The sequence below is a fragment of the Asterias amurensis genome, chromosome 21 (genome assembly GCF_032118995.1).
Source record: "Asterias amurensis chromosome 21, ASM3211899v1".
Taxonomy (NCBI): Eukaryota; Metazoa; Echinodermata; class Asteroidea; order Forcipulatida; family Asteriidae; genus Asterias; species Asterias amurensis.
Genome location: NC_092668.1, coordinates 1,403,619 through 1,418,898, shown reverse-complemented (window position 1 = coordinate 1,418,898; position 15,280 = coordinate 1,403,619). Strand labels below are relative to the sequence as shown.

At 38.6% G+C, this 15,280-nt stretch overlaps 1 protein-coding gene across 1 annotated transcript; it reads right to left on the bottom strand.

The window, feature by feature from the left end:
• Nucleotides 1-4,197: 4,197 nt before the first annotated feature.
• On the bottom strand, nucleotides 4,198-14,999 carry LOC139953079 (hypoxia-inducible factor 1-alpha inhibitor-like). The gene is made up of 9 exons (XM_071952483.1): nucleotides 14,354-14,999; nucleotides 13,442-13,520; nucleotides 12,780-12,951; nucleotides 10,974-11,122; nucleotides 10,287-10,432; nucleotides 9,587-9,693; nucleotides 8,926-8,989; nucleotides 8,422-8,532; nucleotides 4,198-7,603 (listed from the first exon to the last, which is right to left on the bottom strand). Exons 1-9 carry the CDS (start codon nucleotides 14,486-14,488, stop codon nucleotides 7,532-7,534), a joined length of 1,035 nt encoding a protein of 344 aa, XP_071808584.1. The 5' UTR covers nucleotides 14,489-14,999; the 3' UTR covers nucleotides 4,198-7,531.
• Between the last annotated feature and the right edge of the window lie 281 nt (nucleotides 15,000-15,280).

Sequence of the window (15,280 nt, the reverse complement as noted above, 5' to 3'; positions counted from 1 at the left end):
AGGCTATAGCCTTGTACACTTTTTTAGTCAAAATTCGACAAGTTCACAAGGCTATAGCCTTGTACACTTTTTCAGTCAAAATTCGAAAAGTTCACAAGGCTATAAGCCTTGTACACATTTTCAGTCAAAATTTGCAGGTTCACAAGGCCTTGTACACTTTTTCAGTCCAAATTCGACAAGTTCACAAGGCTATAGCCTTGTACACTTTTTCAGTCCAAATTCGACAAGTTCACAAGGCTAGCCTTGTACACTTTTTCAGTCAAAATTTGACAAATTCACAAGGCCTTGTACACTTTTTCAGTCAAAATTTGACAAGTTCACAAGGCTATAGCCTTGTACACTTTTTCAGTCAAAATTCGACAAGTTCACAAGGCTATAGCCTTGTACACTTTTCCGGTCAAAATTCGACAAGTTCACAAGGCTATAGCCTTGTACACTTTTCCAGTCAAAAGTTGACAAGTTCACAAGGCTATAGCCTTGTACACTTTTTCAGTCAAAAGTTGACAAGTTCACAAGGCTATAGCCTTGTACACTTTTTCAGTCAAAATTTGACAAGTTCACAAGGCTATAGCCTTGTACACTTTTTCAGTAAAAATTCACAAGGCTATATAGCCTTGTACACTTTTTCAGTCAAAAGTTGACAAGTTCACAAGGCTATAGCCTTGTACACTTTTCCAGTCAAAATTTGACAAGTTCACAAGGCTATAGCCTTGTACACTTTTTCAGTCCAAATTCGACAAGTTCACCTTGTACACTTTTCCAGTCAAAATTTGACAAGTTCACAAGACTATAGCCTTGTACACTTTTTTAAGTCACAATTTGACAAGTTCACAAGGCTATAGCCTTGTACACTTTTCCAGTCAAAATTTGACAAGTTCACAAGGCTATAGCCTTGTACACTTTTTCAGTAAAAATTCACAAGGCTATAGCCTTGTACACTTTTTCAGTCAAAAGTTGACAAGTTCACAAGGCTATAGCCTTGTACACTTTTTCAGTCAAAATTTGACAAGTTCACAAGGCTATATAGCCTTGTACACTTTTTCAGTCAAAAGTTGACAAGTTCACAAGGCTATAGCCTTGTACACTTTTTCAGTAAAAATTCACAAGGCTATAGCCTTGTACACTTTTTCAGTCAAAAGTTGACAAGTTCACAAGGCTATAGCCTCGTACACTTTTTCAGTCCAAATTCGACAAGTTCACAAGGCTATAGCCTTGTACACTTTTCCAGTCAAAATTTGACAAGTTCACAAGGCTATAGCCTTGTACACTTTTTCAGTCAAAATTTGACAAGTTCACAAGGCTATAGCCTTGTACACTTTTCCAGTCAAAATTTGACAAGTTCACAAGGCTATAGCCTTGTGCACTTTTTCAGTAAAAATTCACAAGGATATAGCCTTGTACACTTTTTCAGTCAAAAGTTTTCAGTCAAAATTTGACAAGTTCACAAGGCTATAGCCTTGTACACTTTTTCAGTAAAAATTCACAAGGCTATAGCCTTGTACACTTTTTCAGTCAAAAGTTGACAAGTTCACAAGGCTATAGCCTTGTACACTTTTCCAGTCAAAATTTGACAAGTTCACAAGGCTATAGCCTTGTACACTTTTCAGTCCAAATTCGACAAGTTCACAAGGCTATAGCCTTGTACACTTTTTCAGTAAAAATTCACAAGGCTATAGCCTTGTACACTTTTTCAGTCAAAAGTTGACAAGTTCACAAGGCTATAACCTTGTACACTTTTTCAGTAAAAATTCACAAGGCTATAGCCTTGTACACTTTTTCAGTCAAAAGTTGACAAGTTCACAAGGCTATAGCCTTGTACACTTTTCCAGTCAAAATTTGACAAGTTTGTACACTTTTTCAGTCCAAATTCGACAAGTTCACAAGGCTATAGCCTTGTACACTTTTCCAGTCAAAATTTGACAAGTTCACAAGGCTATAGCCTTGTACACTTTTCCAGTCAAAATTCGACAAGTTCACAAGGCTATAAGCCTTGTACACTTTTTCAGTAAAAATTCACAAGGCTATAGCCTGGTACACTTTTTCAGTCAAAAGTTGACAAGTTCACAAGGCTATAGCCTTGTACACTTTTCCAGTCAAAATTTGACAAGTTCACAAGGCTATAGCCTTGTACACTTTTTCAGTCAAAATTCAAAAAGTTCACAATAGCCTTGTACACTTTTTCAGTCAAAATTCGACAAGTTCACAAGGCTATAGCCTTGTACACTTTTTCAGTCAAAATTTGACAAGTTCACAAGCCTTGTACACTTTTTCAGTCAAAATTTGACAAGTTCACAAGGCTATAGGATTGTACACTTTTTCAGTCAAAATTCGACAAATTCACAAGGCTATAGCCTTGTACACTTTTTCAGTCAAAATTTGACAAATTCACTTGTACACTTTTTCAGTCAAAATTTGACAAGTTCACAAGGCTATAGGATTGTACACTTTTTCAGTCAAAATTCGACAAATTCACAAGGCTATAGCCTTGTACACTTTTTCAGTCAAAATTCGACAAATTCACATGTACACTTTTTCAGTCAAAATTTGACAAGTTCACAAGGCTATAGGATTGTACACTTTTTCAGTCAAAATTCGACAAATTCACAAGGCTATAGCCTTGTACACTTTTTCAGTCAAAATTTGACAAATTCACTTGTACACTTTTTCAGTCAAAATTTGACAAGTTCACAAGGCTATAGGATTGTACACTTTTTCAGTCAAAATTCGACAAATTCACAAGGCTATAGCCTTGTACACTTTTTCAGTCAAAATTCGACAAATTCACATGTACACTTTTTCAGTCAAAATTTGACAAGTTCACAAGCCTTGTACACTTTTTCAGTCAAAATTTGACAAGTTCACAAGGCTATAGGATTGTACACTTTTTCAGTCAAAATTCGACAAATTCACAAGGCTATAGCCTTGTACACTTTTTCAGTCAAAATTTGACAAGTTCACAAGGCTATAGGATTGTACACTTTTTCAGTCAAAATTCGACAAATTCACAAGGCTATAGCCTTGTACACTTTTTCAGTCAAAATTTGACAAGTTCACAAGGCTATAGGATTGTACACTTTTTCAGTCAAAATTCGACAAATTCACAAGGCTATAGCCTTGTACACTTTTTCAGTCAAAATTTGACAAGTTCACAAGCCTTGTACACTTTTTCAGTCAAAATTTGACAAATTCACAAGGCTGTAGGATTGTACACTTTTTCAGCCAAAATTCAACAAATTCACAAGCCTTGTACACTTTTTCTGTCAAAATTTGACAAGTTCACAAGGCTATAGGATTGTACACTTTTTCAGTCAAAATTCGACAAATTCACAAGGCTATAGCCTTGTACACTTTTTCAGTCAAAATTCGACAAATTCACATGTACACTTTTTCAGTCAAAATTTGACAAGTTCACAAGCCTTGTACACTTTTTCAGTCAAAATTTGACAAGTTCACAAGGCTATAGGATTGTACACTTTTTCAGTCAAAATTCGACAAATTCACAAGGCTATAGCCTTGTACACTTTTTCAGTCAAAATTTGACAAGTTCACAAGGCTATAGGATTGTACACTTTTTCAGTCAAAATTCGACAAATTCACAAGGCTATAGCCTTGTACACTTTTTCAGTCAAAATTTGACAAGTTCACAAGGCTATAGGATTGTACACTTTTTCAGTCAAAATTCGACAAATTCACAAGGCTATAGCCTTGTACACTTTTTCAGTCAAAATTTGACAAGTTCACAAGCCTTGTACACTTTTTCAGTCAAAATTTGACAAATTCACAAGGCTGTAGGATTGTACACTTTTTCAGCCAAAATTCAACAAATTCACAAGCCTTGTACACTTTTTCTGTCAAAATTTGACAAGTTCACAAGGCTATAGGATTGTACACTTTTTCAGTCAAAATTCGACAAATTCACAAGGCTATAGCCTTGTACACTTTTTCAGTCAAAATTTGACAAGTTCACAAGCCTTGTACACTTTTTCAGTCAAAATTTGACAAATTCACAAGGCTGTAGGATTGTACACTTTTTCAGCCAAAATTCAACAAATTCACAAGGCCTTGTACACCTTTTCAGTCAAAGTTTGACAAGTTCACAAGGCTGTACACTCAGCAAAAATTTGACATTTACATGTACACAAGGCCTTGTCAATTTTTCAGCCACCTTTTCAAACAAAGTTTTACATTACACAAACCTAAAATGCACAGGAGTTGCTGTGGCTTCAAACCACTTTAATTTAAAAACCATTTACAACAAAGCATTGCTCTTGATACATTTTGGTATTGAATAATTGCACATCTTAGTTATTGATTGAAAATTGTCTCATTATCTTAAGTAGTTTGACCTTTCAAGGAGCTCGAAAAGATAACACCTAGAAATTAAAGAAATTACCATGTACCTAAGTCTTGCCAACACTACACATAAAACCACAACAAACAGAATCACAAGCGTAAACTATTAATTCTATTGTGACATTAAGTACAGTGGATTCGATGTTGCAACATGATACACTGGTGGGATTCGAACCCACGGCACCACCTTGTAGACCTCTAAACCAATGCTTCTGAGCACAACAGATGATCAGTTTGAACTCTGAAATAGACAATTATATTGCCGACTAAAACTGAACAAGAACGAGCGGGAACGAAGCTTATTTTTTGATTGGCTACCAACTTCTACCACAACTTTACCAGTACCTAACCCACCCAAAATACCCACAATCTTTAGTCAATATATAGCCTGGTTCATACCTGTGAATGCAAATGCAATGCTAATTTTGACGTCACAAATGGGAAGTGCCCTTTGACCAACTCCTGCGAAACATTCGCTGCAAAAACACCCCTTTGACGTCACAAATCAGATCGCATTCCCACTTGCAGCAAGTATGAACCAGGCGCAATTTTGGACCACGTTTCAGCAATTCCTGAAAATAATGACCCTAAAATGTTGGTGTCTGTGAGTGGCTAATACTTAAGCCCGGTTCATACTTCCTGCGAATGCGAAACAAATTTTCACATAACAAGTTTGCAACAAATAATTCACAAGAGTTGTCCACAGCTCAACTACTGCAAACCAAATTAAAATTAACTAAGTTTAAACTACGTTCAATAAAACTACCAGAAAGCAACTGATAACTTGAACAATGTACCTAAATTAAACCGCAATACATGTAGCTAAATTGAAACTACAGGCTACTTGGGTGGGATTCAAACCCAAAACCCAAGAACCAGAGTTCCCGCACTCGGATTGTATACTTATATACAGATTGTATCCTTACATATACATGTATAATTGTTGAACAAAATTGAAACTATTGGCTACTTGGGTTTGGAGTCGAACCAAAGACACAAAAAGCAGAGACCCATTGTTCATGTACACAGATTGTATTTGTATAATTGTAACTTAATTGAAACCAGTGCCTACTCAGATGAGCTTCAAACCCAAGACCAAAGAACCTGCATTCTAGAGCATGTACACAGAATGTATCCTTATAAAATTGAAATTATTGGCTACTTGAGGTGGGATTTGAACCCAACACTCAGAATTCTGAGAGCCCGCATTCAAGAACATGTACTCAGATAGTATCCTTACAACTTGAAATTAGTGGCTACTTGAGGTGGGATTCGAACCCAACACTCAGAGTTCTGAGAGCCCGCATTAAAGAACATGTACTCAGATAGTATCCTTATAAATGTTAACTTGTAACTAAATTGATTCTTCTAGCTAACTCGAAAGGGATTTGAAATCAAGACCCAAGAACCTGTGATCACACAATCAAGAACATGTACACAGAATGTATCCTTACAACTTGAAATTACTGGCTACTTGAGGTGGGATTCGAACCCAACACTCAGAATTCTGAGAGCACACATTCAAGAACATGTGTTCAGATAGTATCCTTATAAATGTAAATTTGTAACTAAATTGATTCTTCTAGCTAACTCGGAAGGGATTTGAAATCAAGACCCAAGAACCTGTGATCACACAATCAAGAACATGTACACAGAATGTATCCTTACAACTTGAAATTACTGGCTACTTGAGGTGGGAATCGAACCCAACACTCAGAGTTCTGAGAGCCCGCATTCAAGAACATGTACTCAGATAGTATCCTTATACATGTTAACTTGTAACTAAATTGATTCTTCTAGCTAACTCGAAAGGGATTTGAAATCAAGACCCAAGAACCTGTGATCACACAATCAAGAACATGTACACAGACTGTATCATTATCAAACTGAAATTACTGGCTACTTGGGGTGGAATTCGAACCCAACATTCAAAAACCTGAAACCACACATTTAAGAACATGTACACAGAAAGTATCCATATAAATGTAAATTTGTAACTAAATTGATTCTACTCGCTTCTCGGAAGGGATTTGATATCAAGACCCAAGAACCTGTGATCACACAATCAAGAACATGTACACAGACTGTATCCTTATCAAACTGAAATTACTGGCTACTTGGGGTGGAATTCGAACCCAACATTCAAAAACCTGAAACCACACATTTAAGAACATGTACACAGAAAGTATCCATATAAATGTAAATTTGTAACTAAATTGATTCTACTCGCTTCTCGGAAGGGATTTGATATCAAGACCCAAGAACCTGTGATCACACAATCAAGAACATGTACACAGAATGTATCCTTATCAAATTGAAATTACTGGCTACTTGAGGTGGGATTCGAAACCCAACATTCAAAAACCTGAAACCACACAATCAAGAACATGTACACAGAATGTATTCTTATCAAATTGAAATTACTGGCTATTTGGGGTGAAATTCGAACCCAACATTCAAAAACCTGAAACCCCACATTTAAGAACATGTACGCAGATAGTCTCCTTATAAATGTAAACTCCTTGTAAATGTAAATCTCCTTATAAATGTACACCGATGGCTGAGAACTGATGATTAGAGGTAGGTTTGAATTCTACAATCGACAATTACATCATTTATAAAAAAAGCCTGGGGCCGATTTCATAAAGATCTAAGATTGATCGCAACTGCAAATCAATCGTAGTTGCTAAGTTAAGTGTGATGTCACAAATACAAATCACTATGGTGATACTGAAAATTTGTCTTGCTATGAGTTGAATTGCTTTGTGAAATCGGCCCCTACGATTAGCTACTGATTTCTACCACAACTTTAGCATGCAGCTAAAGTCTAGGACTGTATGATGCCATGACATTTTCATGAACATCACGCAAGCCAAAATCTGAACAGAGTTATTTCATGTCTATGGTTGATCACAAAAAACATGAACATTGTCTGCGACTCTATTTTTTTTTCAGCTGCACCAAGTCGACTGCCACATCTTGTCATACAATAAGTTATTGGCAATTATAAAACAATGTCATCATACTTTTTAGAACCCTTCGGGCAAAGTTTAAATACTACAGAAAAAACACTGGACATACGACGCGCAATTTTGGAAAGGTAGAAACGGAATCTTTTCCGGCATATTTACAGTTTTTGGCAAAGTGGCTTTTTCTTCTTGTTCCCGACGACGGCTGGTTATGTCTGGTCCATTAGTTTATGGCTGTCTTCATAGCGACCTTGCACTAAGGTATGCAGTAATGAACCAATCTAAAGCAAAATAAGAATATTTAAACAAAATATAAAAATAGATGTTTGTGTTACTTATTGTTGTTTCAATGCAAAAACATGTATCTTGATTTTGAAATTACAGTGTATCTGGCAAGAGGAAGGCTGAACAAGTTTGTTATGCAAGTTCGTTCCAGGGCTTACAGCTACTCTTACAGACACTCTTGGGGCTACATGAAAAAGTATTTAAAACAAAAATAACTCAATAAGCCTTTTTGAGCAATGGCAGACGTGATACACGCGCGTCACACGCCGCGACTGATGCCACGCTCACCATGTTGGTGGTCATTAGGTTTTCATGTAAACGCCGCGTCCTGAATAACATACGTTCTATTTCTATGGTCAATTCGCACAAATTTACCACAACTTTACAGTGTTGTAGCATTGTGTCCGCCATACCTCAAAAAGGCTTACGGAGCTTGTTGTAGGAAATGAAAATCCTCTTAAAAACAGTCTATATTATAGGATATGGGGGGAAAAAGCACCAGGCAAGGAGTTCCAAAGGGATTACGTAGAATAAAGCTGTATGAATGGCTCTTTTTTTTACACCTCAGCAAAGCAAGAGTGTATGGGTGAGTAGAAGCAGAAAGCCTGGTTTCACGCTCAAACACCCTGATAGGAGACACAATAACTTTCTTGTTTCAGCGACAGATGGTGCGATGTAATATTTTGACTGCTAAGCAGAATTTGATGTGCTTTTGGTTTCCAAACGCGCAGGTATTGCACTCTGCCAAGGCGGCGTAGCCATGGCAGCGTTGGATTGGTCTACACCCCGCTCGCATTGACACCACCATGCTTACCTCTTCAGGATCTTTGAGGGCGTCTCCAAGCATCTTCTCGATATTTCTCATGATGCAGACTTTCTGCTGAGCCGACAGCGGATACGATATGGTCTTTGAGATAGGTGTGGTCTGAAAAGACAGGCATGTAAAATCAGATCTAGTCAAAAAAGTTTGCACAAATAGTATTAGCTATTACAAACTGCTTAATTAACTGAACGTTATCGTATCAATGCAAAGTAGTTACTGGTCTGATGTTTTGACCCTAGTGGAGTGTAGGCCTACAGGTCACAGTACCAGTTGCTTTTAATGATCCCTTGGTTTAAGGACAACAAATATTTGAAGCAGGATCTCTTTAGATTTGATGAAATACAACTTATGTTTTCACCACGAAGACATGAAAAGTCTGATTTCCATTAAAATTCTGAAACTTCTCATCCCTGCTACAAAGTCTAAACTTGTTTTCTTTGTGCAAGTCACCCTATAAAAACAGTGTGAAATTATCAGTGCTAAGTGTGTTCTTACCTTGTACCAAAATGTGACTGAAATTGTTTCTCCGCCATCGATAGGGGATTCAATGTAGTGCCACCTAATTTTGAGAACAATAAAAAAAGTTTCAGGAACAACAGGGAACGTGTGCTTCTTTTTTTATAAACTTGAGTTTCGACTCATCTCTCTTGGTGTGTCAAGGGCGAGCGATCAAGAGCACTGGACTCAAGCTCTGGTGATTCTGATCAGCAGAGCCTGGGATGCTTAAGTCCTCAGCCCAATTTCATAGAGCTGCCTAATTTTACAAAAGTAGCTCAGCACAGAAAATTTTGCTTACCAGAATAAGGTTACCAGTCAAATTACCATCTTACATAGTACACGTGCTCTATCTGTGGTTTGTATCCTGCTCCATTTTGCTAAGCAGTAAATGTTCAACAGCTCTATGAAATTAGGCCCATGGTTTGACACTTGTGCCTAGATGAATTGTTTACAGTTTTTGACAAAATATCTCAAAAGTTTGGGTAATTTAGACACTTCCCACGGGCAAAATGTCTTCAGTAGTCTGTTCTGTATCCTTTCTCAACCATCAAATCACCAAACAAGTTTTGACCCAAAAACTGAAAAATTTGCCCTCAGTGTTTCTGGCACGGTCTGATGAGGCCAGTCTACAAAAAAGCTAGTAAATTCTTCTACTCACCAATACATTGGAATATAGATAACGTCGCCGGGTCCAACGACCGTCTGAAGACCCTTCGCAATTCTGAACTTTGGAAACTTTTCATAGTCAGGGTTCTCAAAGTCGACCTGTTACAGAGCATAGGAAAGTATAAAAGAAGGCTGGGTACCATTTGACGACTCTTGCTAGTTTAGCTACAATCCCGGGCAAAATGCTTGGGCCAGGTGACAATAAACATACCCTCCCTGTTCCTCGCTCCCCCACTCAATGTCGTTAACCCCAGCTGGAGTAATGTTCCACTCAATGTCGTTAACCCCAGCTGGAGTGAAGATGTTGTGTTTCAGCTAGAACTAAGCACAGTCATTGGCACTTTCAATGAATTTCACCCTTGTCCAGTGCTTAAACTGCAGGACTTGCAGTTACAAGGTTGTGGGTTCGAATCCTCTATGCTAAACGCTGATTTCACAATGACTAGAACAAGTATTGTTGTATAGTTACTGAATCACAATTTCTTGATTTGAGCAATTCATATCATAGATGTTAAACCAATGTTTGTATGAGAGAGACATGGCTGTTGCCAGCTTGGAGTTCATATCCCATTGTGGGAGTTTGCCGAGTTCTCGAAGGAAAGACTAACTTAAAAAACTAAACAAACAAACAAACAAACAATTCAGGTAGGTCTGTATAAAAACAAAATAATAAATGCTGACAACTTTTTTACCTGGCTCTGTCTATCACAGGGGTGGTTGACCGGGAATGGGTATAGGCTCCCAAACTGACTGGGTGGGAACATGATGACCCTCTTGTAACCTTGTACCTGAGCAAACAGGTTCTCCTGCTCGTCATAGTGGGCTGGCGTCACGTTACCTAAACACAAAAAGGAAATCAAAATGCGATAAGGCAAGACATCTTTGGAGTTTGGCTCTATCCATGAACATCAATCAATCTCCTGATGATGATCAGAGCACGCTACAATCCCGGGCAAAATGCTTGGGCCACCCATTCGCAATGTGGCTATAAACAGCACCACTCACAACTTGGTGTTGGAAAACACCTACACCAAAACTACACCAAATGCCCACCATTCCTGTGCTTCAATAGACCGATCAAGTAGGCTCCGCCCACGACACACGTGTGAGCAAGAACACGTGAGGCTTTCCAATGCCTTTCTGCACAACTCGCCAAGATACGCGCACGCATGTCGGACCTTATTTGTCGGACCTTCTTTGCGTTGTAATTGGTCAATACGCAATTGGGCGGAGCTTAGTGGATCGGTCTATTGGGTTAGGGCTGGGTCAACCCAGAAAGCTGATCGAGCACTACTGGGTTACAGGAAATAAAGTTTCAGAGACTCTTCTATTAGTCAAATAAGGGTGTTTGAATAATATTCCGACACCCAGTTCCATACCTGCCATTGAAGCCAGCAGGAGGTTCGTCGTCAGTGGGCCCCAGTTGTACTTCCTCTGTTGAGCAGTGACCCATGACCAATTAAAATGAACAAAGTCCTGAACTAAAGCTGGTCCAACGGTGTCGTTCAGCGCTTGCTGTAGATATAATCTGACAAAGGATCAAAATGAACATTGGAAGTAAACTTTGAAAAGATCTGAAAGAACATTTCTGATAACACACTATAATCTGAGCATGAGACGTGTCATCACTGAGCGGTTGAAGACACTGGTCACCTTTAAGTAATTGTCAAAGACCAGTCTTCTCACTTGGTGGATTCCAACTTATGCATAAATTAACAAAACTGTTGAAAATTTTGACTCTATTGGTCATTAAATTTGCAAGAGAATAATGAAAGAAAAAACACCATTGTTGCATTACTTTGTGTGCTTTCAGATGCATAATTAAAGGCTTTCTCAAAAACTACGTTACTTCAGAGGGAGTCGTTTCTCATAATTACGTTTTATACTATCAAATCAATCAGCTCTCCATTGCTCGTTACCAAGTAAGTCTTTATGCTAACAAATATTTTGAGTAATCACCAATAGTGCTTTTAAAGGCAGTGGACACTACTGGTAATTACTTCCAAAAAAAATTAAATAAAAATTTACTTGGTAACAAGCAATCAATGGAGAGCTGTTGATAGTAAAAACATTGTGAGAAACAGCTCCCTTTGAAGTAATGTAGTTTTCGAGAAAGGAGTAATTTTCCATGTATTTGATTTCGAGACCTCAGATTTAGAATTTGAGGTCTCGAAATCAAGCATCTGAAAGCACACAACTTCGTGTGACAAGGGTGTTTTTTTCTTTCATTTTTATCTCCAAACTTTGATGACCAATTGAGCTCAAATTTTCACAGGTTTGTTATTTTATGCATATGTTGAGATACACCAAGTGAGAAGACTGGTCTTTGACAATCATCAATAGTGTCCAGTGCTTTTAAGAGAGACATTGGACTCAAGCCCATGTGCCGATTTCACAAAGCACGAAGATTCATCTTGAAAAGATGAGTTGTCAATATTGCCATGGTGATTTGTATCGTGACAACACACTTTGCTCCGCAATTAAGAGTGATTTGCACTTAAGATTAGTCTTGACTCTTTGTAAAATCGCCCCCTGTTGTTTCTGATCAGCCAGGGCTTGAAATTGGGGCAACAAAATCTACAAGACTGCAGGGCTTTTTTTTGGGGGCTTTAATTTTTTACGGGATCAGAATTTATTTTACAAGACCAGAATCAAAATGAGTTGAAATATTAGGCCAAATAAAAAAAAATACCAGCTGATCGTCCCCGCCCACATCCTTTTTTGGGGCCGCATCCTTTTTTTTACTATTTACTATTTTTCGATTTTTGTATTAAAAAAAATAAATAAAAAAAAATAACTTGAACCGTCTGTTTCATAAAACAAAATTTGTGAATGCCTACCAGCAAATCTTTTTAGTGTTATCCGACCCTGTTAGTGTTAGTGTTAACACAGGTCCTCATGCAACTAATAGGTATAAATAAGTTTGCGGTTGATTCAAACTGAAGAATTGGTGGCCTGTTTGATTTGAAATACTTAGCAGCCATCTTGAAAAAAAAATAGTAAATAGTAAATAGTAAGGCCCTCATCCTCCTCTTTTTTGAAAAATCCGGACGATCAACTGGTATTTTTTGTTATTTGGCCTTAATCAATCAAAAGAGATCTGTTTCAGATGCAGAGGCTGATGGAGTGAATATCACCCTAACAAGTCAGCACAAAGAAAACATGAAATGTGACTCGAGACTCACCTGTTGTCGCCCGGTCTCGAAGCTCGCAAGCGATGTACAAAGTCTGGAAAACTCATGTTCATTGACTGCATCTGTGGCTTGAAGTCCTTATTGGACTGGGCCTTCTTGGGGTCGTAGTACATGAACTTATGACCTCTGTCTTTGGCCTCGAATACATTGAACATTCCTGAGCCTTGGGGGGAAATAAAGAATTGAGAAGGGCATCAGTAACTATCCAAAGCTCATATTTGAGGGGAAACCTACAAGACCTCAGGGCTTGTAGCTAAAAATGTTTACTGGAAAGTTCTTTTGAGATTAGAGTCCTTCGACCTCTGGCTGGCTCTATGATAATGTTAACCCAGTCTGGCTCTTGCACAATGTAAACAGTGCACAACCTTTTCTTTTCCTTTTTTTATTTTTCTTCGCACCTTGCACCATCGACAAATGACGTCACCAACGCACCATCGCAGTTTAGCTTCCTACGTGAGCTGTGGGATTAATCTACTCAAGACTCAAGAATTTCTCTTATTTGTATTATTGGCGGGTGTACAAAATTCATACTCAACAGAATTGAAAGATGGTTATCAAAATCAAAGTTTAAAAATCAAAGTTAACATTTAAACATATTTACTTTTATTTCTTTTTTAAAGATATTACGCAGAGAGGTATTCCATACTTTTTACCTATGTTTTCTTGGAGGTAGTCTAGGTCCCATTTCAATGCTGGCTCTGCAAGCTTGGTACCCGTTATCACCACTGGCCTCTGAAAAAAATGAACACAGAATTAGGAACAGACAGAAAATTTAAGTGATCTCTCAGCAAAGATGAAAAGAGTCAATTGTTGTGTGGGGGTTCGGGTAGAGATGGCCCAGATGAGGGTGGGGATGGGGTAGAGATGGGGGAGGGGATGGGGTAGAGATGGGAATGGGGATAAGGAATGTTGGAAGGGACTTCTCTGACATGTCTGAGGTGTTCCTACATGTGCATCGAGTCCGAACAGGGCTCAAATTTATGGAAACAAGACTACAGGGACAAGACGTTTTTTAACAAGACTAGTCAAAAGAAACTGTTCTAATTTGAACAAGTACACAGTGTTTCGAACAACAGCAGTCGATCTTTAATAGCTAAAAAAGGGTGTGCACAACACGTAATGTGTGACGTCAAAATGTGTATCACATATGCTGCGGAAAAGTTTCCGTATGGCGCCACCACTTTTTCATTCGATATGAAATAATATAGTATCTAATTTACTTCAATGAGATATCCCTTTTTGTAAAAAAAGAGTGAAAAAGTGGTGGCGCCATACGGAAAGTTATCCTATGCTGCATTCGCACGATTCGCATTCAATTTCAGTTTTCAAAGCATTGACCAAAACTCAGTCGAACAAACAGACGAAATACAAATACGCTGTCGATTTATTATACTGTTGATACTGATGGGATAGGGGTCCTCTAGAATTATGAGGTTCGTCATTTCGCTATCGTGGAGACAATAGCGGAACGGATAGCAGAACAAACCTCATAGTTCTAGGAGTTTCGTAGGGGTCCCTTGACTTGACTTGAGCGGGGGAAGGAGTGGTTTGGAATAGCGACCTACCGTTTGAGCAATATATCTGCTTACGTCCGGATCATCTACGTGAAGTCTGGGTATATCGTCCAGGGGTAATGGGTAGTCTCGAAACTTCATGGAAGAGAAATTCCGCTCCGACTTCTGCTGACCGTTCGGTGTCATTGTCAGTTCAATATCCGACCATGGTTCAATTTTACAGCATAAATTATTAAATAACAAACTTCTCCAGAACTAGTAGGGCTGTGTTGGCAAGTTTTCATATGATAAATCGTTGAGGTAGACTTTAAAATACTTTTATAAAAGAAAGTGGAATGACCATCATGACCATGCACTCCCGCTTAGTTGTACGGAATGACTAGTGTGTAAACATGTTCTCTAGTGCCAGTCAGTAACAGTCAGTCAGTGTTGTCACGAGTGTAGCTAGTGTGAAGTTCTGGTTGGCCGACTTGGGCTCCCCTCAAAATCGGCAATAGAACCGACCGTATTCAACCGCAAAACACAGCTTTTATATAACTACCGAACAGAAGTCATCTACTGAATGAAGAATGGACCGTCACACACCATGAACACACATAACCAAGTTTCACAGCTCGGAATTCGTTTGTGGACCCGGAAGTGTAATGCACAAAACGCTGATGTAAATATAGCTGATGTTGTCAACAGTGTTGATGACATTGGCATGGCAGTTTGTGTGTACGTGCGTAGTGCAATGTTGATGACCCCATATACTTGACCTAGAAATACTGCGCGTGAGTGAGTGCGCATTGCCCCCCCCCCCTCCCCCTACCCACGCCCCCGGCCGGCGTCGTCACGCGTCCCTTGATATCGATATCGGGTGGTTGTGTACTCCTCCAGATCCAAGAAGAACTAATGAGGTTCGTCGTACCATGGAGGAAGAAACATGGTCATACGATCGAACGATAGCCAAATGAACCTCAATAGTACTAGGAGGTT

Excerpts from the sequence above, each read along its gene's own strand:
- LOC139953079 (XM_071952483.1), bottom strand. The coding sequence starts at position 14,488 with ATGACACCGAACGGTCAGCAGAAGTCGGAGCGGAATTTCTCTTCCATG. Across the intron at positions 12,952-13,441 it reads CTACCTCCAAGAAAACATAG|GCTCAGGAATGTTCAATGTA; the intron begins GTAAAAAGTATG and ends TTTCCCCCCAAG. Across the intron at positions 11,123-12,779 it reads TCGAGACCGGGCGACAACAG|ATTATATCTACAGCAAGCGC; the intron begins GTGAGTCTCGAG and ends ATCCTTTGTCAG.